The sequence below is a fragment of the Microplitis mediator genome, chromosome 3 (genome assembly GCF_029852145.1).
Source record: "Microplitis mediator isolate UGA2020A chromosome 3, iyMicMedi2.1, whole genome shotgun sequence".
Taxonomy (NCBI): domain Eukaryota; kingdom Metazoa; phylum Arthropoda; class Insecta; order Hymenoptera; family Braconidae; genus Microplitis; species Microplitis mediator.
This window is the reverse complement of record NC_079971.1, coordinates 15,939,939-15,963,430: the sequence shown is the minus strand read 5'-3', so window position 1 is coordinate 15,963,430 and position 23,492 is coordinate 15,939,939. Positions and strand designations below refer to the sequence as shown.

At 32.2% G+C, this 23,492-nt stretch overlaps 1 protein-coding gene across 1 annotated transcript; it reads left to right on the top strand.

Moving 5' to 3' along the window:
* Positions 1-18,227: 18,227 nt before the first annotated feature.
* On the top strand, positions 18,228-21,927 carry LOC130665932 (uncharacterized). The gene is made up of 3 exons (XM_057466561.1): positions 18,228-18,246; positions 18,290-20,928; positions 21,013-21,927. The coding sequence occupies exons 1-3, from the start codon at positions 18,228-18,230 to the stop codon at positions 21,925-21,927; spliced, it is 3,573 nt and encodes a 1,190-aa protein (XP_057322544.1).
* Positions 21,928-23,492: the final 1,565 nt, after the last annotated feature.

The following is a 23,492-nucleotide window of genomic DNA, read 5'->3' as shown; positions in this document are numbered from 1 at the left end:
AATTCTTGTTGGAGGCTCATCTTGAAAAAGTACGGCAACTGTATCATGGGTGCCAAATGAACCGATTTCTATTGACTCATTGTAATCAAAATTCTCAAATGCAGCAGTTGTATATTCTGATCATTTAAATATCACACAGATAAAGTACTTAAAATCAAAAACAAATAACGAAAATAAAAAATAAACGCATTTTTCCTGATATTAGAAGCACTACACTTGACATCGATACACAGAAGTTAACACGACAATTTAACAGAAGCTACACAATAAAATAAAACAAGCGAAGTGACCGGGGTTCTCGCGTAACAAAAGATTTAGTAGCCGCGTGAGAGCTGCAGTCGTTTGTTTAATACTTAATAATGTGGTTATATAAGACATTTCAAAAAATTCTTGCGCATTAAATACTAAGCAATTAATTTTAGTAACATTTCCCCAAAGAAAAAAATTTATGAAAAAAATATATGTTAAAATATAAAAAAAACATATTTTTCATACAAAAAAAATACATAAAAAATTTATAAATATATATAAAATATGTATAAAAAATACATTTTAAATAGCTAACTTTTGGCCGATTTTCGTATATATTTTATATATTTTAAATGTAATTCAAATATATTAAAAAAATATCTTACAACATATAAAAAATACATGTATAAAAACATTTGAAAAATTAATTTTTTATATTTCCATAATTGTATTTTTTAGGTACTCTAAGATATATTTTTAATATATTTAAATTACATTTAAAATGTATACAAAAATCGGCCAAAAGCGAGCTATTTAAATTATATTTTTTACACACATTTTATATTTTTTTTTTTTATTATTTTTGACTTGTATCACATCGCATGCATCGCACTGCTCAAGTGTGTTTTACAAGACTCCCCTTTTTTCGACTCTGGAAAGCTGGGAGTTCCCTATTGTCAATATTTGTCCCTTTTATGCTTTTTTTTTTTTGCGGCTGTGGCCCGACTTGTGCTTATGACTGTACTGCATCATTACGGTGATGCCCTGCTACCTCCCTTATGCAATGGAGGTGCAGTGGCTAGGAAAACCACAGAGAAAACCTAGCCAGTACAGTTTCGGTTTGGGTGAAGCTCCAGTGGTCGATAAAATTCCCATTTTACCGATCACTGGATCTTCATCCCGCGCCTAACGATCAGAGACCTTCGTTCGAGCCCAACGCGTGGCTAAGCGGTCACCCAGCCAAATAGTAACCATGCTCGATGCTACTTAACTTCGGTGATCGCCCGAGCCACACGCGTGCCGAACGGCTGCCTCAGCCGCTATACACATTTTATATATTTTTTATGTATTTTTTTTATATGATAAATATATTTTTTTTTATATTTTACATGTATTTTTTTTATAAATTTTGTTCATAGGGGTTATTTTGTTGCACAAGTATAATTATTATAAAAATAAGTTAAAAATTCATGAACTTTATTATTTATTTATTAGTTAAATAAAAAAAAATTTCAATTAAAATATAGAATAAGTTGAAACAATTTTAAATGTAGTTCATTATAATCACGAAAAACCATACATTAGTGATTTTTATTGATTTATCGAATTAATGAATTCGAAAATTTCTTTAATATCATAAAATTTATAATTTTTTTAAGCATACAAATTTTTTTATCACGAAATAATGCATTTAAATTTCAAATTTTAGGCGCCTGGCCAACAGCTACCGAAGCGCCTAAGAGCAAGCGAGACAGTAAATAATCGCTTTGCGCATGCGCCGTCGAGTCCGCCAAGTTACTCAATAAATGCAATAACTTTGATCACTTTTTTTTTTTTTTATTTAATACAAATTATAACGGGATATTATTGTTTTAATAAAAACTTGGAATATTCCTCTTTACGATCATGTAAATTAAACCTAGAATTACGTAATTTATTTGTATATAATTAATCATCAAAGTTTGTGAAAATTTTCGCTTTTCGCTTTTCGATTTTCGATTTTCGAAAATTCATAACTTAAAAACTATCAACTTTGGGAAAATTTTATAAGAGTAACTTTCGTCTTGAAATTGCCTAAAATACTAAAAAAAAAAATAACCGATCCCCAAAAAATTATTTTTTAAACAATTGTTTAAACAAATGGTTATAAGCAATTGATGGCCCGGGATTTCGAAAAAATAACTGCGATATTCGGTTTCAGCGGGTCAAAAAACGTAACAATAATCTTATTTTCTACACTGACCTCAAAAGTTTACGAAAAGTTCTATACGGCGTCTGGACTAACAGGCCGTTTACTCGGGGTAAACGCCTTGACGTCTTTGTTTATTTCTTTCCTTCTGGCTTTCTTAGTTAATTTTATTTGACACCGAAATGTGCGCATACGCGCACGCACACATATATATACATTGATAAGGTATTTTATACCTTTGTATCCTGAACCTTTTTGGACACTTAAGTGGGCTCTGAGAGACTGCCACTCTTTTCCTTCTCTTTCAAACAATAAAGGCCCTCAGGGACGGCATTGACATCGTTGGTTTCCCTTTCGGTACTTATGGTGGCACCACGAAAAGGTCGATGCATACTTACCCAGCCCATTTGAGGGCACTTTTGGGCCAATCCACCATGGAGACATGATAATTATTTAATGTAACGGAACCTAAGTCTACCACCTCCACGGAAGCCAATACCTCACCCTTTTGGGCATACTCGTGTTGCGTGTGGTCCCTATTTTTATAATCAACTCCACCATATATTATAAAAGCGAAATATGAACATAAGCCCACATTAGCTTACCCATTAGGCATGCATTGCATGTGGGTGCCTCACCGACAACCACCACGAGACCGACCTCATTTGGACCTAAACACTCCTCCCATCTCAGGAAATAGAGAGACTCCGGTTGAAGTGGGGCTTGGAATGGATCCCCCATGGTACCAAACTTCAGCTCTGGTCAACTGCTAGCGTAGGATTAGTGGTGGGGGGCAAGTTCTTCTCCAACCCATAAGGGCTACCTCCTCTCAGGAATATAATCACCAAGATTTCAGACATCCCATTATACACACTTGACTTCATCCATCACCTAGTGATCTCTAATCTACGAGTTTTTTGTGGCCGCCATGATGTTTTAAGGCACAAAATGGCGGGGGTTGGTCCACTCGCCATGGAGACATGATAATAATATTATTTTCTTATATTTTACTTCTCATTTTCAATTCTACGTGAAGATATGCCAAGTCGTCACCCATGATTTTGCTGCCACTGAAAAATGTTATTCTTCATATAATTCTAAGGACTAAAACTTCAAAAGAGTAGAAAGAAATAGTAAATACGTGTTTTGGTGTTAAATATATATCCATATATATGAGGGTGATTCAAAAAACAAACAAATTTTTTTTTTCTTCCAAACAGGTTCAAAAGTTTCGTTTAGATGAAAAAAGACGCCTGTGAAAATTAGAGCTCTTAACATTAATATTAACATTGTCCGCATTGCACTTTTCTATTTCCCATAAGAATAACATGGGAAAAACTTTTTTTATGTCTTCTGATTTTTATAAGTAGCTAACGATGCGTCATAGAAATAATTGGCAGGCATATTTTTGTAGGGAATTGAATGCTCTACAAAAAAAGATTCTTATCATCAATAAAGTTTTTTCGAATTCCGCATTGTTTTCTAGTTATTTTTATTTTAATGTCAAGCTCTTAAAATCGATCAGAAGACTATTTTTTTATGAGCATGAGATTAAAATGAAAATAACTAGAAAACAATGCGAAATGTGAAAAAACTTTATTTGGTATAACTTCTAGGGAATAAAATTGTCTACAAAAAAGGTCCCATGATATTTTGTAATAGGTCTGATAGTTTCGCCGGAAAAGTAAGAAAAACTCAAAATTTAATATGAATTCGACTTCAACCTCAAATAACTTTTGAACAAATAGATTCCGTAAAAAATAATAAGAATCTTTTTTTGTGGAGCATTCAATTCCCTATAAAAATATGCTTGCCAATTATTCCTATGACGCATCGTTAGCTACTTATAAAAATCAGAAGACGTAAAAAAAATTTTTTTCATGTTATTCTTATGGGAAATAGAAAAGTGCAATGCGGACAATGTTAATATTAATATTAAGAGCTCTAATTTTCACAGGCGTCTTTTTTCATCTAAACGAAACTTTTGAACCTGTTTGGAAGAAAAAAAAAAATTTGTTTGTTTTTTGAATCACCCTAACATATATGTAGTGACTGGGATGAGGTTTATAGGATCTTAATCACTACAATAATGAATTTATCTGACTCCAATTATTAGTGTTAACAAAATAATAAATAATTAGTTTTATTTAATGAATTATATAATACAAGGTAATGCTGGTCGTATTAGATATGTGTTTAGCTAGTCACTGTGTACCTCTCTATTGTACGTGTGTACTATACTGCGTACTATTGCTACCGAATATCGTATCTGCGTGGGAAAAATATTCGGTGATCGATGACGATCGATGATTGACGGACTTATCCGAAATTATAAATTTCAATAATATAAGTAGTGACGTAGTCGCTACATATACACATATACATGTATTTCAGGTGTAGACTACCTTTAACTAAGAATACGTCAGTTCTTGAAATTGATGTGTTTCCTATAGGTCTGCATGGTTGCATATCCATAAAATTGAACTATATTTTTCATTAACAACCTAAATTTATATGATTAAGTCATTTTATTATATTCATCTCATGTTTATCTCACTTTTTTTTAAATATTAATATTAATAATAGCTATATAACTATTAATCAAGTTTTATCTACAATGTGCAAAAATATGATAAGATAGTAGTTCTAAATATGCATGTGTCTTGCTGGTTGAAAATTTGTGCACGATTGTGCACGATTGCCGTTTGTTTCATTAAAATCAATTGGATAGTTATTTATTAATAAAAGTTTTGTAAATTTCAACCCTTATAACTTTTGTTCTATTTATTTTTTTACCATAACAATAATGGCACTTTTTATTCTTCTTCAACCCAAAAATGATGCCGTTGGTCCCATTCTATTATTCATACTGCAAGTATACGAAACTTGAAAAACACCCCTTTGAAGTCTAAACGTTGAGGGGTCGTTTCACCTCCTAGATATGTTCTTCCGCAGCTAAAGAAAATACGTGTCCCTTAGATTTCGATGGACAATATTATAACTCAGTATCATCGAAATCGGAAAGAAATACTTGAGATACCTTTCTTGTAAGCTCTATCAAGCACTGTAAAACATATTAAAAAAGACACAATCAATAGTTGACAGAGCTATTTTTTATTTTTTGTTTCAGGTATGCGAATTCTTGTAATGCTGTTACTAGATACACTACCAATGCTAGGCAACGTTCTTCTTCTGTGTTTTTTTGTTTTTTTTATTTTTGGAATTTTGGGAGTCCAACTATGGGGAGGACTTCTGCGTCAACGTTGTTTCTTGAAAGTGATCCCCGATGTCAAGTACCCAGAGTAAGTGATAAACACCTTCATTAAGATTTACAAAGAAAATTCCCCAAGTGTCCCCTTCCAAGTTTAATGAGACTGAGACATGTTATTCTCCGTCAAATTTTACTCAACAGATTTTTTTTTAGCTGCAGAAAATAATATCTAGGCGGTTAAACCACCCCAATACTCTTTATCTTCAAGGTTATTCTGGGTGCTGGTACTGACAGCCCAAAAGTCACCTATCCATTTATTGGGTGCTGCTACTAGCAGCCCAAAAATCATCAACCTAATATGAAGGGCTGACACCAGCTGCCTCATAATTTATCCAGTCCTGGGCACTGCCAGCGGCTGTCCAGGATTCCGCAAATCCCGCATCCTCATAAACAAAATGAAGACTGGGTCGCAAAATAATTTCAAAATCACTAAAAATATTGAATACTAAACTAATCGACGACCAGGGCCCACCCGGGATCTGTTGACAATCCAATTGGGTCCAACCTGAATTTTATGAACAATTAAAATAGTTTTAAATTATTAAATTAATAATGGGAAATTCCCAGTGTATAACACAAGTAACAATGTATTTATAAGAGTCAAAGTTAAAAAAAAAAGTCGTACTTCATAGCAGTCGTAAATAGTAAATTAATTAATTCCTATTAAACAAGCAAAGGCAGATTATTATTTAGCAAAAAAATAATTTTTACATTACAGGAAATAATTCGAATTTATAATAAAATCTTTTTTATCATTATAATAAAAATATTAGATTTTAGTAAATGTTTAATTTAATATATTAAAAATAAAAATTTTTGAGAGAAACTGACATTCATAAAGTGTCAATTTTACTTTTAGTTTTCTAATCATTCTTTCGTGAAATCTATTGAGTTTGTTGCGTATTCACAACTACATTCAAATTTAAATGTAGTTGCACTTCCCGAAAATAGAGGCAGCACCTACTGGGGTCTAGTGTCTGGACATTCAAACTTGACTAGCGCAGTGCGGCGCATGCGCATCGACTTTTCCTGCCTCGTGTCAAGAAGACCGACGCCATTATCTTTCGTTTACGTATATTCATGTACTAACACGTGTTATATTTAATCGTTTTATTTTGCGCTCATCACGAGTAATTAAATGAAAGTAATTAATTCAAAGCATTCAGTGATCATTCAGCTTTATAAAAATATAATTATTTTTATGATTGCTAGCATAAAAGCTGATTTAAAAACTATTAAAGAACTCAACTAATTCAGCGATCATCGACCACGAGGTTATTCCATCGGGAGAAACAACAGGTGCATTATTTATTAAATATTTATTTGTTACCAGTGCTCAAATAATTAAAGGACTCAATATTACAATTAATTAATTGTCATTATGCTCAATATTTTTAAATAAATTCAAAGTTATATTTCGCTCAGTAGCCTCTGCAATCATGCTACCACGTGTTCAACAAATAAAGTAAATTCAGTGCAATTTAATATGAGCTCATTAAATTCATTTAATTCAGTGATCATTTTTATTAAAACTCAATTATTAAATTATTATGTATTTGGTGCTATTTAGAAACAGTAATTAACGTGTTCAATAATTAACTTCGCTCGGTAACCTCTGATTTCATGTTACTTTTTATCATGACATGTTTACAATCAAATCATTGTTCAACTAAACTCAAATTAATTACTTTAATTATTTCAATCAATTACTCGAGCTCAATTTGACAATTTGCCTTCATTTAATTACGTATTTATGAGCTCAGACAATTAACAGTATTAATAAATTAAACTAACGATTTAATTTTGTAACCCAGTGCTGAGAGAAATAAAAATATTGTTATATTTTTAAATATGCGTATTTTTCCAACATCCTAACCACCAACCAGTCCTGGCATGCATTTATTTTATTATTATTACAACAGAGTTATTAACATAAAGGCCGTGGGACGATAAGTATACCGAATCGGCCCCAGATAGGGATCGGGCTCATTTTTTCAGGGAGTGTTTGTACCCATGAGATACTTCAATGCTGCGAGTTTCAGGTCTTTATCTATAACCACTTCGGAGTAAATCGAAAAATACTGAAAATTAGAAATAATTGATGTTCTCAGAGCGTACTTATTCGAATGATCTGAAAATTGGATATGTTTTGGGGGTTGATGGTAGCTATCTGGAAAAAAATCAGAGCTATTTCGGCTCATAAAAACCCAAAAAAAAAAAACGATTTTATATTTTTAATTTAAATTTTTAAGCATCTTACCATTACGATACAGTTAAGAAAATATTTTTTTTTAATTCCTCATCCAATTTCCTATGAATCTATGGCCTTTCGAAATTTTTAAAAATGGTACTACATATTGAAAAAAAATGAAAACCATTTTTTGCTCAAAAATCGGGTTTTTCTAATAATTTTACTCTTGAACTGATAAAATACAGAACTTACTTGTTTACTAAGGTAGAGAAAACCATAAAAGAAATAAAATATCCTTACATTATTAAAATTATTTTTTTTATTTATTAATTTCAACGCTGATATTTCATCCATAAACAATTAAAACTGCAATTAAATATATTAATCTACTACAAATGATAAATCAAATTGTTTTCCTAATTTGTGACTAGTCTTCGTCGCTATCTTCATCAATCACAGGAGCAATATTATCTTTATTAAATAAAGTTATTCGAAAATCATCCATTTTATCGAGAAGTGTCGAATCACATTCTACAGTCAAACTTTCCATCATTTTAGACAATTCCGAAGATCTTAAGTTACTTCAATTAGAATAAACTTTCAAGTGGTTCAAATTCTCCGTATAAAAGCGTTTTTTTATGAGATGATCGCTGCAGCATCGATTCCCATTCGGAATAAAAATTCTTTTCTTTATAAAGCATTGCATACGGGCATCTTGAGGAACAACGACTAGATTTTGATTTGAGACAAAACATACACAACAATATCTATGAGTCGCAACAGTTCTCTTCATTTGAACTTCTATACATTCTTCTATTTCATCATCACAGGCAACATCTAAATGAATAGATGGATCATCAGTACTTGATCGAGATAAAGTCATCGATGATAAACTCGATTCTGTTCTTTCTAAAAGATCACTCCTATCTAAAGGTAGTTCATCTTCCAACGATAATTCCTGATTCTCATCTTTAAGTTTGGTTTTTTTATATTTTTTTACGCGACAATTCGAACAATACATATCACCAACTACAATCGGACAATTAAAAAACAGTTAACAACTCTTCAGCTTCTTCGTCAGATTTTATATGTTTTGGAGTACCCGGCATTTTTTTCAGGTACTTCGAACAAATACAACACTTTGGATTATTAGCTTCAGGGGTCGACATATTTTCACTTAAATAGTTATTTAAACAATTAAAAATAATTACTAAATATAGATAATAGTACAGCCAATTCTTTGGAATGTCAATACTCAGTAATTTTTAGGTTATCTACAGATCTAGTGACTTTTCACAAAAAAAAACAGTGTTACCAATTTCGAATTACAGTGCCATCTTGTGGTTGTTAAATTCATTAAATATAGGGCGGGAACGTTTAAGTTCTCTGAAACAACGTTGATTTACATGAACAATAGTAATGAATACTGATTTACTCATTACAGTTACTGATAGAGTTTTTAATAATAGTTAAGTGCAATAAATGAAATTATTTTAATAATGTAAGGATATTTTATTTCTTTTATGGTTTTCTCTACCTTAGTAAACGAGTAAGTTTTGTATTTTATCAGTTCAAGAGTAAAATTATTAGAAAAACCCGATTTTTGAGCAAAAAATGGTTTTCATTTTTTTTCAATATGTAGTACCATTTTTAAAAATTTCGAAAGGCCATAGATTCATAGGAAATTGGATGAGGAATTAAAAAAAAATATTTTCATAACTGTATCGTAATGGTAAGATGCTCAAAAATTGAAATTAAAAATATAAACTCGTTTTTTTTTTAGATTTTTATGAGCCAAAATAGCTCTGATTTTTTTCCAGATAGCTACCATCAACCCCCAAAACATATCCAATTTTCAGATCAATTGAATAAGTACGCTCTGAGAACATCAATTTTTTCTAATTTTCAGTATTTTTCGATTTACTCCGAAGTGGTTATAGATAAAGACCTGAAACTCGCAGCATCGAAGTATCTCATGGGTACAAACATTCCCTGAAAAAATGAGCCCGATCCCTATCTGGGGTCGATTCGGTATACTTATCGTCCCACGGCCTTTTGTGTTAATTTAAAAGTAACACTTAATAAATGGCGATAATTATAATTCCTGTATTAACCAACACTTTTAAAATGTTAAATAGTAGAACGATTAAAATTTTTTTAGTAAAACATTGAAATGTGTGTATTTAACGCAAAACAATTAACACAAAAAATTTAACACGAACTGTTTTTAACACAGATATGCAATATTTTTTACTATGCGGAGATTTTTTTGTTCCGTTTGATACGCATGCCCATTGTTCAAATGATGTTAGGGTTGCCAGCCAGAAAATAGAACTTTTTGAAATTTTAGATTTCTTCTTTATTCGCAACATTGGCCATCGTTTTCAATAGAGGCTAGGAGCTTTTTTTATTCACGGGGCTCTGAGCTGCAGCCCAAAGAGCTTTTATATAGAGCAGCCCTTGCATTTCACATCATCTTATTCTGTTAGCTCTATTTTGTAGCAAATCGAATGATTGTTCAATCTCACTGCTACATTATAATTTTAAAAAGGCCATTCGGCAGTCGAAATGGAAGGTAGATTTTCCAATTAATCTATATGAAAAGGTTGCCGAAATTATTGTGTTATATCCGGCTTGCCGTATATTTAAAGGGGCCTCTTTGCCGCGCTCGCTTCAAAGTGCAGCGTTAACAATTTTAGGGATAGCAACTTCGGGCAACACCTCGTTGCACGTCGTCAACGTTTCCTCCAATCAGGGAATTACACTTGACTGTATTCTAAATTCATCCAATTATGTATTCTAAATTATTCCCTCCTGAACCGCGAACCGAGGTGATAAAAACAACGAACACCAAGGCGCAGCAGCCTATGACGCTTGAGAAGTTAATGTATCTTCCTTGCTAGCTCGCGTGAGTTCTAAACCGTGTTACGTTTAGGCAACCCTCTTTTCTATTTTCTATTTCTCTTAAAACCGATAAGTTTCGTTTTCATTAATAAAATCTAAACAGTCAAGTATACCTTAAAATCCCACGGGAAGATCGTCTTGATATTACGCTCCAGGAGGCGTGGCAAGTTGCTTGTTACCGTTAAAGTTCTATTCAAAATTGTCTCTTTTTAAAATTATATTTTCATTTCCGAAAATCACCACACGGGAAGTACCGCTCGCGTGAACACGAGGAGGCGTGGGTGATTTTTATAATAATTGTTAAGTGTATAAATAGCGATTCTCGTCCGAGTGAATTGCTGGAGTCGGGGATTCATACCGAACTTATATGAGCTAAAGACTCAACAAATTCAAAGTGTAAAATCTGTAAGTTTAAGTTCTAATAGTTAAGTGCAATCTTTAGAGATTTAAGTGAAAGAAAAGAACCTTAGTGTTAAGAACAATTTAACATCTGGTGAACTGAGCACGGCGAGCCCATAGGGAAATATTGAATAAACATTCATCATTGGGAAAAATCTGCATATTAGATTATTTCTAGTATTAAGAACCGCATCCCTTCTTCCTGAACCAATTCATCTTTCGACCAGGGACCAACAGAAGCCGTACCCAGAAGTTTGCAGTCCAAAGGCTACAAAGACCAACTTACAAGTAAGCAGCGAACAAAAAAGGTAGGTGAAGTTACCAAATTCTTTAATAGATTGCATCCAAATTCTGCATCGAATACACAGAGAAGCCCCCACGGGGTTGATCGTTCGAGTTCTCACAATAAAAATAAAACCTAAAGCTAATCCTCTAGGAAAATCACCCTGTTTGCCCGGTGCCTCCCACTTGAGGCCCACGCGACCATTTCCAATACTTAATTATTATTAATTAATTAAACCCGGACATAACAATTGCGTCGTAGAAATTTCTAGGCCCATTGTGCGAGCCCACGCCAGAAATTTCGTGATCGAGTCCGCGTTAAATTAAATAAAATTAATTAGAATCAATAAATAAAATTAAGGACACTAATTAAGTTAATCGATATGAATAATTTAAATTTATACAGAGACTGATAAATAATTGAGTTATTAAGTCAACAGACGCGAGAAGTCTGATAAAATTTAATTAATTAATGGATAAAATTGTTAAATAATATTAATTAATAAATTAACGTAATAAAAATAAAAACAATAAGTAAAATAAATTATCAGTAACGAAAGAAATATTGCGTCAAGTGTCTAAGTAGTGAGACAGGGGGAGTTCACCCCCCCCCCCCCGATAACGCAGTACTCTTCCTTACCGACTGTCGCCGATACCACCTGTTGGTAATGTACCATATCTGCGGTCGGTAATTTGTACATATCTGAGGTGGGTAAGTCACCCCCCCCCCCCCGGTCGGTAAAGTAGGAATTATCTTTATTGACTGTTGCTGATACCGACTCTAGGTAAGATTTTATCGACCAGCAGTAAATTATCATGTGTTTGACGAAAAATACTGCCACACTATGATCAGAGCTGGTACCTTATCGTGTACCAGCTCTGATAATAGCATGACATGTATTTATATATGATCATTCGGATTCTTTATATATTGAAACAGGGTGTAGCACGAGCACTTGCGAGAAGCCCCCAAGTCCCTGCCATCTCGTGGTTCAGTTCTTCCCCCACCACTCTGTTTTAGCGAGTAACTCGATAGTGGGGGAGAATGAAGCTGCGCGAATGCTTCGATGACATCATCTTCTGCGTCGATTACCGTTACTAAGCTCATATTTCAGACCAAGTGGGGGAATATAAACCTGCGCAATGGTGTTTTTTTCACCCGATTACATCATCTTTTTACGTCATACGACAAGTCCGAACTCGTTTTTCGGCAACTAGGTGGGGAAATAAAGAGTTGAGTGGGTGACTCTAGCGGCCATATGCATCAGTCTGCTCAAGTTTTTTGAATCAAAAACTACCGTTGTTCTTACAAAAGTGCATAATACAAGTGCATTTATTTTCAAGTTTTAAGTGTATCTACAAATCTATTCCAAAAGTAAGTACTATTTCTTATTACTCAAACATACACCGATACTTCTTACATATTATTTTTAAACCATGTTCTCCTTTATCTATTTTTGGTGTGCAAATTCGACCTCTCAGCTATCAATGAAGTCAATTGTTTAGCAAACATTTTACCAAACAAAAAAATGCAAGAATTGGAAGTGGATAAATTATATCAAATAACCGAGATCAAAAAAATAAACACAAAGTACGGATCCAAAGTCATTGCCCATCTTAACAATGAATTCTCTATCTATTTTCCAACCCGGACAAACAATGAACTCGTGGGTGACGAAGGGAAGTTTAAAGGCCTGTGTGAAATGGCAGCTGAAGACTCGCTTTATCTCAAATTTCTTGGGACCCAGTACAACAAATTTGAATTTATATCTCAACAACCTCCAGTTCCAGTATAAATCCAGATACCAAGACTTTAAATGTAAATTTCCTATATATTTATCATATATATTTTATCCCATATATCTTTTATAACCATTGTGAATATAATAAACATAGGAAAATTTCCATTATTTAAATATTTTAAATCAGTCTTATTAAAAATTTCTTTATCTCAAGTTAACCTTACCATCATACACTTAAGATAAAAATTCAATATGGTAATACACGAACCAAGTTACCATCTCGTAAAACATTCAACATCTTAGGGTAAGTAAGAAATTCTATTTCCACATAAAAAAGTAGTATGATCGAAGACGCCTGCGCACCAGAAAGTTTTCGAGAGCAAGAAAATTCATATGAGAAAGTAGGGAGGGTAAGCACTTAACATATAAGTCTTCTAAGATGGTTGATGTTGACGCATGCGTAGAGTGCTAGGAATATTCTAATATTATTAAGATAATACAAAAAATAATTACCTTGAATAAAAAAATAGTAGAAATTTTAAAACAACTTTTTTCTAACTATATTTGTAATTTTATAAAGAAAAAATTAAAATAGTAATTTAGATCATAATTAGGACTATAATTAGAAAAAATATAATAATACAACCTTATATTGAAAAAATTCAAAAATTCAAAAACCTAAATTCAGTTTTTTGTCATTTATTAAGCAAAAAAAAAAAAAAAGCATTTATAAAAAAATTTATTTCAATACTATCTTAGAAACTAAAATTCAAAAATATAAACTAAGAGTAATAAAATTAAAAACAAAATTTTAAAAACTAATAGTTAAAAAAATATAAACTAACAGTAATAAAAATAAAAAAATTTTAAAAACTAATAGTTAAAAAAATATAAAAATATAATATATAAAAAATTTAAAAGAAACTTATCTCATAAAAAATATTTAAATAGAAATAATATATATTAATCTGAATCAATATCGACCCCTTCATCATCACTCTCTTCGGTGTACCAATGAATCTGGGGTGGTCCGTTATTAGCCACAGGTCCTTGAGTTTGGTGATTCTCGCTTACAAAATATACCGCGTCTGGATCCTCGATATCTCGGAAGTACCAACACAATGCTTCCGGAAATATCCCCAGCTGAACGGTTCTTCCACCAAGCGTGAAAACTGCGTCATCTGGATCGTCATCCTCTTGCACGACTGCATTTATCCGACCAGGAATGTAATCCAGCAGACCATCATCTACCCAGCTTTGCGGCATTATGATGCTGTAAGTAAAGTTCAGCAGCACCAAATCTAGAAAAAAAAAAAATGATAACACTGTTATGAAAACTTTAAAACATCTAAAAAATTAAAGAAAGAATCTTACCATTTACAATATCCACCAAACTGAACGGGGCAGGTTCGATGTTAAACCTCGACTCGAAATCAGGAAACTGTTCAGATAACAGGTTGGGGCTGAACCTGTAAGTGTGAGGTGATGGTACCGAATCAAGTGGTCGCGCAAACCACCAGCACAGGCGAGCATTCCAAATCCTGAGTTCTGTCGTAACACCATTCAGCGTGAAAGACACCCCATTAAATTGTCGACTGTTTGCCACTAAATCTCGAAGGGCTGGAAGTAATATCCGCCAGACGATACCGATGGCCTCAACAACCCACTCGTTAGGGATGATGTATCCATATGAAACACCATTACCCATTTTGATGATTATAAAAAATAATCTCTCTGCAGAAACAATAAACTAATTAATATACACAGTAATTAATGAATACATAATAATTATTTTAAGAAGATAGCATGACGTATACTTACTTCAATAAAGAAAAAAAACGAGAATAATTTTTAAACAACTGAACAGAAAAATTTATTTTCACTTGACTCTTCAACTGTTGAAATAGTTCTGAACTATATAAGCTTAAACAGCATAGCTCAATGAGAGCATTCATCGTTTTGTCAACAAGTGTGAAAAATCAAAACATATCCAATGAAACACATGCACAAGAAAGATAGACATAGAAAATATTAGCCCCCCCATGGGGTACGCACTCCAACAAGCACGAGTCGGACGAGCCACATGTTAAAGTATTTTCTCAAAAATTTTTTTAAAATATCGTTAAAAATAAGAATAACGTTAAAAAAAAATATTTGAAAATCTATCTTTAAAAAAAAATCAGTTTCAAACCCATACATACATACAAAAGAAAAAATTTTATTAACATTACAAAAATAATATAATAATATAATAATGATATTTGTTTTTCCGTAATTTTTGATTTATAATAAAAACTTAAAAAAATAAACGGGTTACACATCCTCTGGATCTGAGAGGATTACTGTATCAGCATCATCATCAACATTATTTGCATCCTCCAGATCTGAGAGGATTACAGTACTCGCATTCTCGTCCTCAGAACAATAAAGTTCTTGCTCTGTGACCGCATCAACAACACGGTTATGGAACTCTTCATGTTCCCGCTCAGATATTGCCCTATCTAATACATAGAACAATGGTGGTATAAAATCATAGGTGATTAAATAATCCCTGGAATCCTGCGATCCGTCTATGAGCCTAAAGTGCCACGCAACCCTTTCATCATTTATTTCTAAGGACGCCTCCTCACCAAAGAAGGTGACGGTGGAATCCTTGATAGGCTCATTGGCTGACACTTTATCCCACAGCTGAGGCTCAATATAATGCCTCACCTCTTCCACTGAAAAATTTTCAACCCAGTGTTTTGGGAACAACACTGCATATCGCATGCAATAATCATCTAAATGATTCTCTGTAATAAATAAAAAAAAGCAATAACGAAAAAAGTATTATATATAAACGATAAGGTGTAAAAAATAATACCTGAAGGACCAGGGTTTTTTAATTTAGTAAGCACCCCGCGCCAGATTCCCAAGAATGGATCGCGAGTGGCATTATAGTAGAACCGCGGATCGGTTCTATCAGCATCGATATATGGGATACGGAACCACCAACAAAGATCATTATGCTGAATGTTTAATTCAGCTATTAGTCCTTCCATTCGGAATAACGTTCCATCCAAATTATTTCCTTGACGAACAGCCCTTTCCAAAGCATCAGCTATTAAGTTCATGACTCCATCTATCAACCTTGGAAACCTAATCCACCGGAGGGGAATGATCATGTCATAACTAAATGTGTTACCCATCTACGGAATTTTATAAATTTTTTTCATATAAAAAAATATCCTTCACTTTATGATACAAAGAGTTACTGCTAACTAACTCACCTTAAATATTTTCTTCCGTAGTAATAAGAAAGCTTCTCAAAAAAAATCCTCCAAGTTATAATTTGAAAAATAGTTCATAAAAACACTTCACTGTATATTTTTTAAAAAATAATATCCAAAAATAGTTCATAAAACACTTCACTGTATATTTTCTAAAAAATAATATCAAAATTGTTCATAAACCCTTAAAAAAAACACCCACTGTATATTTTTTTCTCGAAATAATTTAAAAAACTGATTGAAATTTTTTTTATACTCTCACTTCAACTGTCATCGACTGTTTCACGATCTATGAACTTTGTATAATGAGAGATCAATGAAATCCCAGTCGAGTATCAAAAATTAATAAACAAACCCATAAAACGTTCGCATGTGTAAGAAACACCCATAGAGCATCTCGCTCTAACATGTAGTGATAGATATGGGTGTCTCACTTTAACTTGGAATAATACATATAACTCTATGCTGCAAGACTTTTTTACTAAAACCTATATCATCTTCTATGAAATTAACTCTAATAATTTAATTTGTCTTATCCTATTTGTCTGAAAAAATTCACTTTTTCCATAATAATTAAAAATTTATATTTAAAAGATATATTTGAAAATTTTTTGAAAATGTCGATAAAATAGGGAATCATGTTAACTCTGCCATCTATCTGAAAAAAATCAATACTAAATCTGTATTATCCATAGATTAACAGTTTTACCCATCTTTAGTAACCTCATTTATTTCTTTTTTTACATATACCTTTCCTAAAAGATATTATCGATCTCACGATCTTAAGTAAATATATATTAAATTACATATGGTACATATATTCTCGAATATTTTTTTTTGTACCATCTACCCAACATAAACATTTTTCTTATGATCCAAATCGTATATATATATATATATATATATATATATATATATAATAAATCTTATATTTGATACCTCAATTCATATATTAATTCTATAATTTATTAAACCTCTCTCAATAAAAAAAATTCCAGAGATCTTTTTTTATTTAAATTTTAAACCATTGATGATGTTATTGATATGTAACACTCTTCTATGTAATTTTTAATATGCTCAACACTTTAACATAAATAATTTTTATTACACCGCTTAATGAGATCTGTACTGTCATCGATATTTGATACTCGCAGTCGCATTATTTATTTAACTCTCTGTTTTAAATTTCATATGTAAGTTCTATACTTTATACCACCCAATTAAATAATTTTTTATAACACTCTTCTATGTAATTTATTATATCTGTCATCGATCACCGGAAGTAAACAATTTTTATCACACCTCTTAATGAGATCTGTACTAGCATCGATATTTGATACTCATAAATTTATTACTCTCTGTTTTAAATCTCAAAAAGATCGTTGATGTTATTTATATATCCGTTTTTTAATCTGTACCACCCAAGTAAATAAATTTTAGTAACACCGACCTGTCATCGATCACTCTATCACCGGAAGTAAACAATTTTTTATTACACTGCTTAATGAGATCTGTGCTAGCATCGATATGCAATACTCATAATTCTTAAATTTATTATGTATTTATACTCTCTGTTTTAAATCTCAAACGATCGATAATATATACTTTTCTTTTAATCTATACCACCCAAGTAAATTATTTTTATAACTTATAAACTTATAACATACTTATAAAACTTTTTTTACCCTCTGTGTATTCCTCGTTTTGAATACTCAGAAACGTTGATGACATTCCACCTATAGTCGAAAGCTTAAATAGCTTGTGAGAATTTACTTAATTTACAGTTGAAGTGTAAATCTTTATGTGAACACATCTTAAGTTTTATATAAAACATCTATTCCCGATCCACTAGTGTTTGTGATCAGGAATTTTTAATATACAGTGTTTTATCAAACAATTAAAAAAAAAAAAAAATGTCTCAACGAGGTTTAATTAAAGCTCTCCATGGCTTAGTGAATACGGTAGCACAGTCATATAATGATTTGCAATCAGAGGTGGTGGATGAAGAGCAATGCCAGAGGTGTTACAGTGTTTGTAATGATACAATAGACTATTTTAATACAATCTTAACAGATCCTAATACTACTGTTCACGTTCGACGAAGTGTACAAGCAAACATTGCAGTTCTTTGTTGGTATAGTAATCAGTTTCTACAATTAAGTGGGCAGGTAGCAGGTGGTGATTTAAGTGTAAATAATCCATCTATTAAATGGCAAGACCTCGAGAACGCTTTTTGGAATAACATTAAAACAGGATCAATAATTAACCGATCTCACACTGACTTGAGAGATTTTTTAAATGTGTCTAGAGACATTATATTGGATAAAATCCAAGAAATGCTGGAAAACGTTGCAGGTGTCAAAGTGAACGTCGAACTTTTTTGTAAATTTAAAAAAAATACATCGATCGAAGAAGAAGTTAAATCCTTTAACACCAAGAGTCGGGCGATTTTACCTGCAACATCTCTCGCTGAGTGGTATACGGACTTTGTATACAATAAAATGTTGAACAAAGTGGAAGAATTTAATCAGAAGGATTCCGGGTGGAGTTTGACGGAGATAACCAACCTGGTTGTAACAATGTCAAAATACACACCTCTGCAAGGAGGAAGTTTAACATTTGTGAGGCTTCCTCGAGATATTCAAATGAAACGAGCTGTACTCAACATAGAAAACTATGATGAGTACTGTTTCCTATGGAGCATCGTTGCTGCGATTCATCTTCCCAACACTGGACATCCTGAGAGAACATCGGCGTATCCTCATTATAGTGCTGTGTTAGAATATACAGGTATTAAATTTCCTATGACACTTAACCAAATTCCAAAGTTTGAAAGACTAAATGACTTAACAATTAATGTATATGGTATTGAATCTCATTTTACAAAGAAAAAGTCTGAAAAAAGTATTATAATTCCATTATATTTAAGTAAATATTGTAAAGCTAATAGAAAAACAGTCCACCTTTTAATGTTACAATCTAATGTTAATTTAAATATGAAAAGTAATGAGTATAAAGATTACGATCCTATATATCATTTTGCTCTAATTAAAGATCTCTCACGATTAGTAAAAAGTCAGATATCAGCTTCACATTGCAAATTATTTTTTTGTGACCGATGCTTGAATCATTTTAAATTAGAAAAATCGTTTGAAGATCATATAAAAGACTGTTTCGCATTAAATAAAGTTTACATGACATTCCCGACTGAAGAAAATAAAATTTTAAAGTTTAAAAATTACCACTATAAAGATACTGTACCGTTTGTTGTCTATGCAGACCTAGAATGTACACTTGAGCCCCAAGACAATGATAATTTTGACAAACATATACCACATAGTATAGCATTTTATCGCTTTTGCAGTTATAATAACAATTTATCTAAATTTGAACTCAATCGATCACAAACCTGCATTGAGTGGTTTGTAAAAAAATTAGAATGTTTAGCATTAGAAGTCGAATCATACTTGAAAAATCCTGTTGCTATGAAACCTCTGTCGAGACAACAAAAAGAGAGTCATGAGCAAGCAACTGTTTGTCATATTTGTGAAAGATCTATAACTTCTGCTACAGATAAATGCTATGATCACTGTCATTTTACTGGTAATTATCGCGGCCCAGCTCACTTATCTTGTAATATAAATTATAGAGCATCTCACACTATACCAGTAGTATTTCATAATTTATCTGGTTACGATTCCCATTTTATAATAAAATCTTTATCAACTATTTTCGAGGGTAAAATTACATTATTACCAATTAACAAAGAACGTTATATATCTTTCACGAAATATGTTGAAAATACATCAGTTTGCTTACGTTTTATAGATTCATTCAGGTTTATGGCATCTAGTCTCGACAAATTAGCATCTAATTTAAATGATTGTGATAAACAGATTACTCAACAACATTACAGTGATCCGGAAAAATTTAAATTAGTTACTCGAAAGGGTGTATTCCCATATGAGTACGTAACTGGTATTGACAAACTTAACGACAAACAGTTACCCGATCAGGACTCATTTTATTCCAAATTATCGGACGATAGTGTATCTGATAATGATTACGCCCTTGCTCAACTAGTTTGGAATAAATTTGATATCAAGACATTAGGTGAATATTCTGATTTATATTTAAAGACCGATGTCCTTCTTTTAGCGGACATATTCCAAAATTTTAGACATAATTGTATGGCTACCTATAGCTTAGATCCTTTACATTACTATACGGCCCCGGGACTCGCTTTCGATGCGATGTTAAAATATACAAATGTTGAACTCGAGTTATTTACTGATCCTGAAATGATGCTTTTTATTGAAAAAGGTATAAGGGGTGGTGTATCTCAGTGTACAAATAGGTATGCAGCGGCAAATAATCGTTACATGGGATCCAGCTTTGATCCTAATAAAGCTGAATCCTATTTAATGTATTACGATGTAAATAATTTGTATGGTGCTGCTATGAGTATGCCGCTACCAAAAGGTTCATTTGAATGGGTTTATCCGCCTGAAGATCTTACTTTTGACGTCGATAACGTAGATCAATTTTTGAACGACATCAATAGTGTTGGCTATGTATTAGAAGTTGATCTACATTATCCTCAGGAATTGCATGATCTACATAAAGATTTACCACTGTGTCCTGAACACTTTTCACCACCGGGTAGCAAGTATACTAAATTATCGACGACTTTATATGATAAAAAAAATTATGTTATACATTATAAGAATTTAAAACAATGTTTAGATTTAGGATTAAAATTAACAAAGATTCATAGAGTTTTAAAATTTGAGCAGTCACCATGGCTCAAGTCATATATAGATAAAAATACAGATTGCAGAAAAGCTGCTAAGAATGAGTTTGAAAAGGACTTTTATAAACTTATGAATAATGCCGTTTTTGGTAAGACTATGGAAAATGTCAGAAAATACAAGGAAATTCATATAGTAACAAGATGGACGGGTAGATACGGTGCTGCTGACTATATTTGTAAGCCTAACTTCCATAGTCTTACTATTTTTGATGAGAATATTATAATTGTTGAATTGAAGGCGGCAAAAGTACGCTTTGACAAACCAATTTATGTTGGTTTTTGTATATTAGATCTATCAAAAACTTATATATATGACTTTCATTATAATTATGTTAAACATAATTTTGCAAATGAAGAATCAAAATTAATGTACACTGATACTGACAGTCTTATATACCATTTTATTGTACCAGACATCTATGAGATCATCAAACGTGATATCGACAAGTTTGACACCTCTGATTATCCACCTGATAATGTTTACAATATACCACTAGTTAATAAAAAAGTTTTAGGTCTGATGAAGGACGAGAATAATGGCAAAATTATGACAGAATTCACTGGACTTAGAGCAAAGTTGTATGCTTTTAAAATTCATAATGAAGATCAGGTAAAAAAGCGAGCCAAAGGTGTCAAACGTCCGACTTTGCGAACTATCACTTTTGAGGATTTCAAACGATGTTTAAATGATCATGTAAATTTAAGTAAGGAACAATATGTAATTAAAAGTAATAAACATAATGTAAGTACGATAGTTCAGAATAAGATAGCTTTAAGTTGGGAAGATGACAAACGTCAGCTTCTGTTAAACAGTACTGATACTGTACCATGGGGTTACGAAGTGTCAAGAGATGGAATTATGACTATACCGAGACCAAACAAAAGACGAAAAATGTAAAAAATAGTTATAAATTTTAGGCTAGTAAAAAAAAAATAAAACTTATATACATGATTAAAAATTACTTTGTTTTATTTCAAAAATATAATACATTTTTTTACAGATCAGATTTATTTATCCAGCTATTGTGAGAGTTATCAAAGCCAAGCCACTTTACATATAATTTATTTCCACGTGTTTTTATAACTTTTTCTACCAGGTAAACATCCGGATATTTAACTTTGCTGAGTTCTTCATCGTAGAATCCACCTTCTATCGGCTGTTCCTGATAGTCTACAAGTCTGTAGGTTGTAGGTACGGTATTTTGTACAGATTTTATAGTGAAAATCTCTGTTGTCCAGTTAGCGGTGTAACCTTTCTCAAACACATGTTTGTGTTTGCTAATTCGAACTTTATCTCCAACTTTAAACTTAGATTTTCGTACTCGCTGCTGCATTTGAAGAGGTTTGTATATATTTTTAAACAGTTCTTTTTCATTAGCAGCAGTTACATCAACAGGTTTCATTTTAATTGTCCGATGTTTAGTATTATTATATGTATTTAACAATTCTTCTAGCATGCTGATCCATTTATAATTACCACGAGCAGAGAATTGGCGCCACATATTAGTTTTAAGTGTTCGGTTAAAACGCTCACATATAGATGCTTTCAAGTTGCTGAACGTTGAGTACATATTAATTTTATACTGCTTCATAAGATCTTTGAACTCTTTATTGTAAAACTCTTTGCCTTGATCGACATGAAGATTTTTCGGAACATGTCCTTGTTGGAATATAGATTTCATTGCATTTGTAACATCACTGGCACTTTTATTTTTAATTGGTACAGCCCAAGCGTACTTGGAAAATGTATCTATCACCGTCAGCAAGTATTTATTTCCTTTATTTGATGTAGCGTATGGAATCATTTCAACTAAATCTGCCTGCCAAGTTTCATCGAGTCCACGGATATCAACATGACGTCGCAGGTAATTTCGACGAGCTTGTTTATGGAGCTCATAAGCTATTACTGACTTTTTGTCCTCCATCGTTGAAAATTTTAGCCTCCAATTTTTTTATACGTTGGGTATTCTCATCAAGTGATTCTTTTCTTGTTTTCTGTTTTTTTAACCTCAATTTTAGTTCTTGAACCTCTTTCTTTAATGTGACTACTGTAGAATCTAGTGTTACTACTTGGGCATGCAACAGTGAAATGATCTCGGACAGATCATCTTTCATACTATCATACATTAAAGTCAATTTTTTATGAACTAGATCACGTGTAAATTTCAATGTTGCTCCATCATTATCATCTGAAGGATCACCAACACGACACAATTTTTTACTCTCCAAATCATAATCTCCACCAGGAGTCAACTTAAAACCAACTCCAGGTGGCCCAGGTGGTCCACTAATAAGTGCAGCTGTCATTAACGAACGTCCAAATATGTCAATACTCATTTTTGTTCTGTACACTTCTATGAACAGCAGAAGACTGGTCGAAATCGTTAAAAAATACAGTTAATATATAATTCCAGCCTCCCGTAACTCTTCGATTATTGATATAATTTCATTTGTGTGACTTGG

Excerpts from the sequence above, each read along its gene's own strand:
- LOC130665932 (XM_057466561.1), top strand. Across the intron at positions 20,929-21,012 it reads TATATGATAAAAAAAATTAT|TCACCATGGCTCAAGTCATA; the intron begins GTTATACATTAT and ends AAATTTGAGCAG.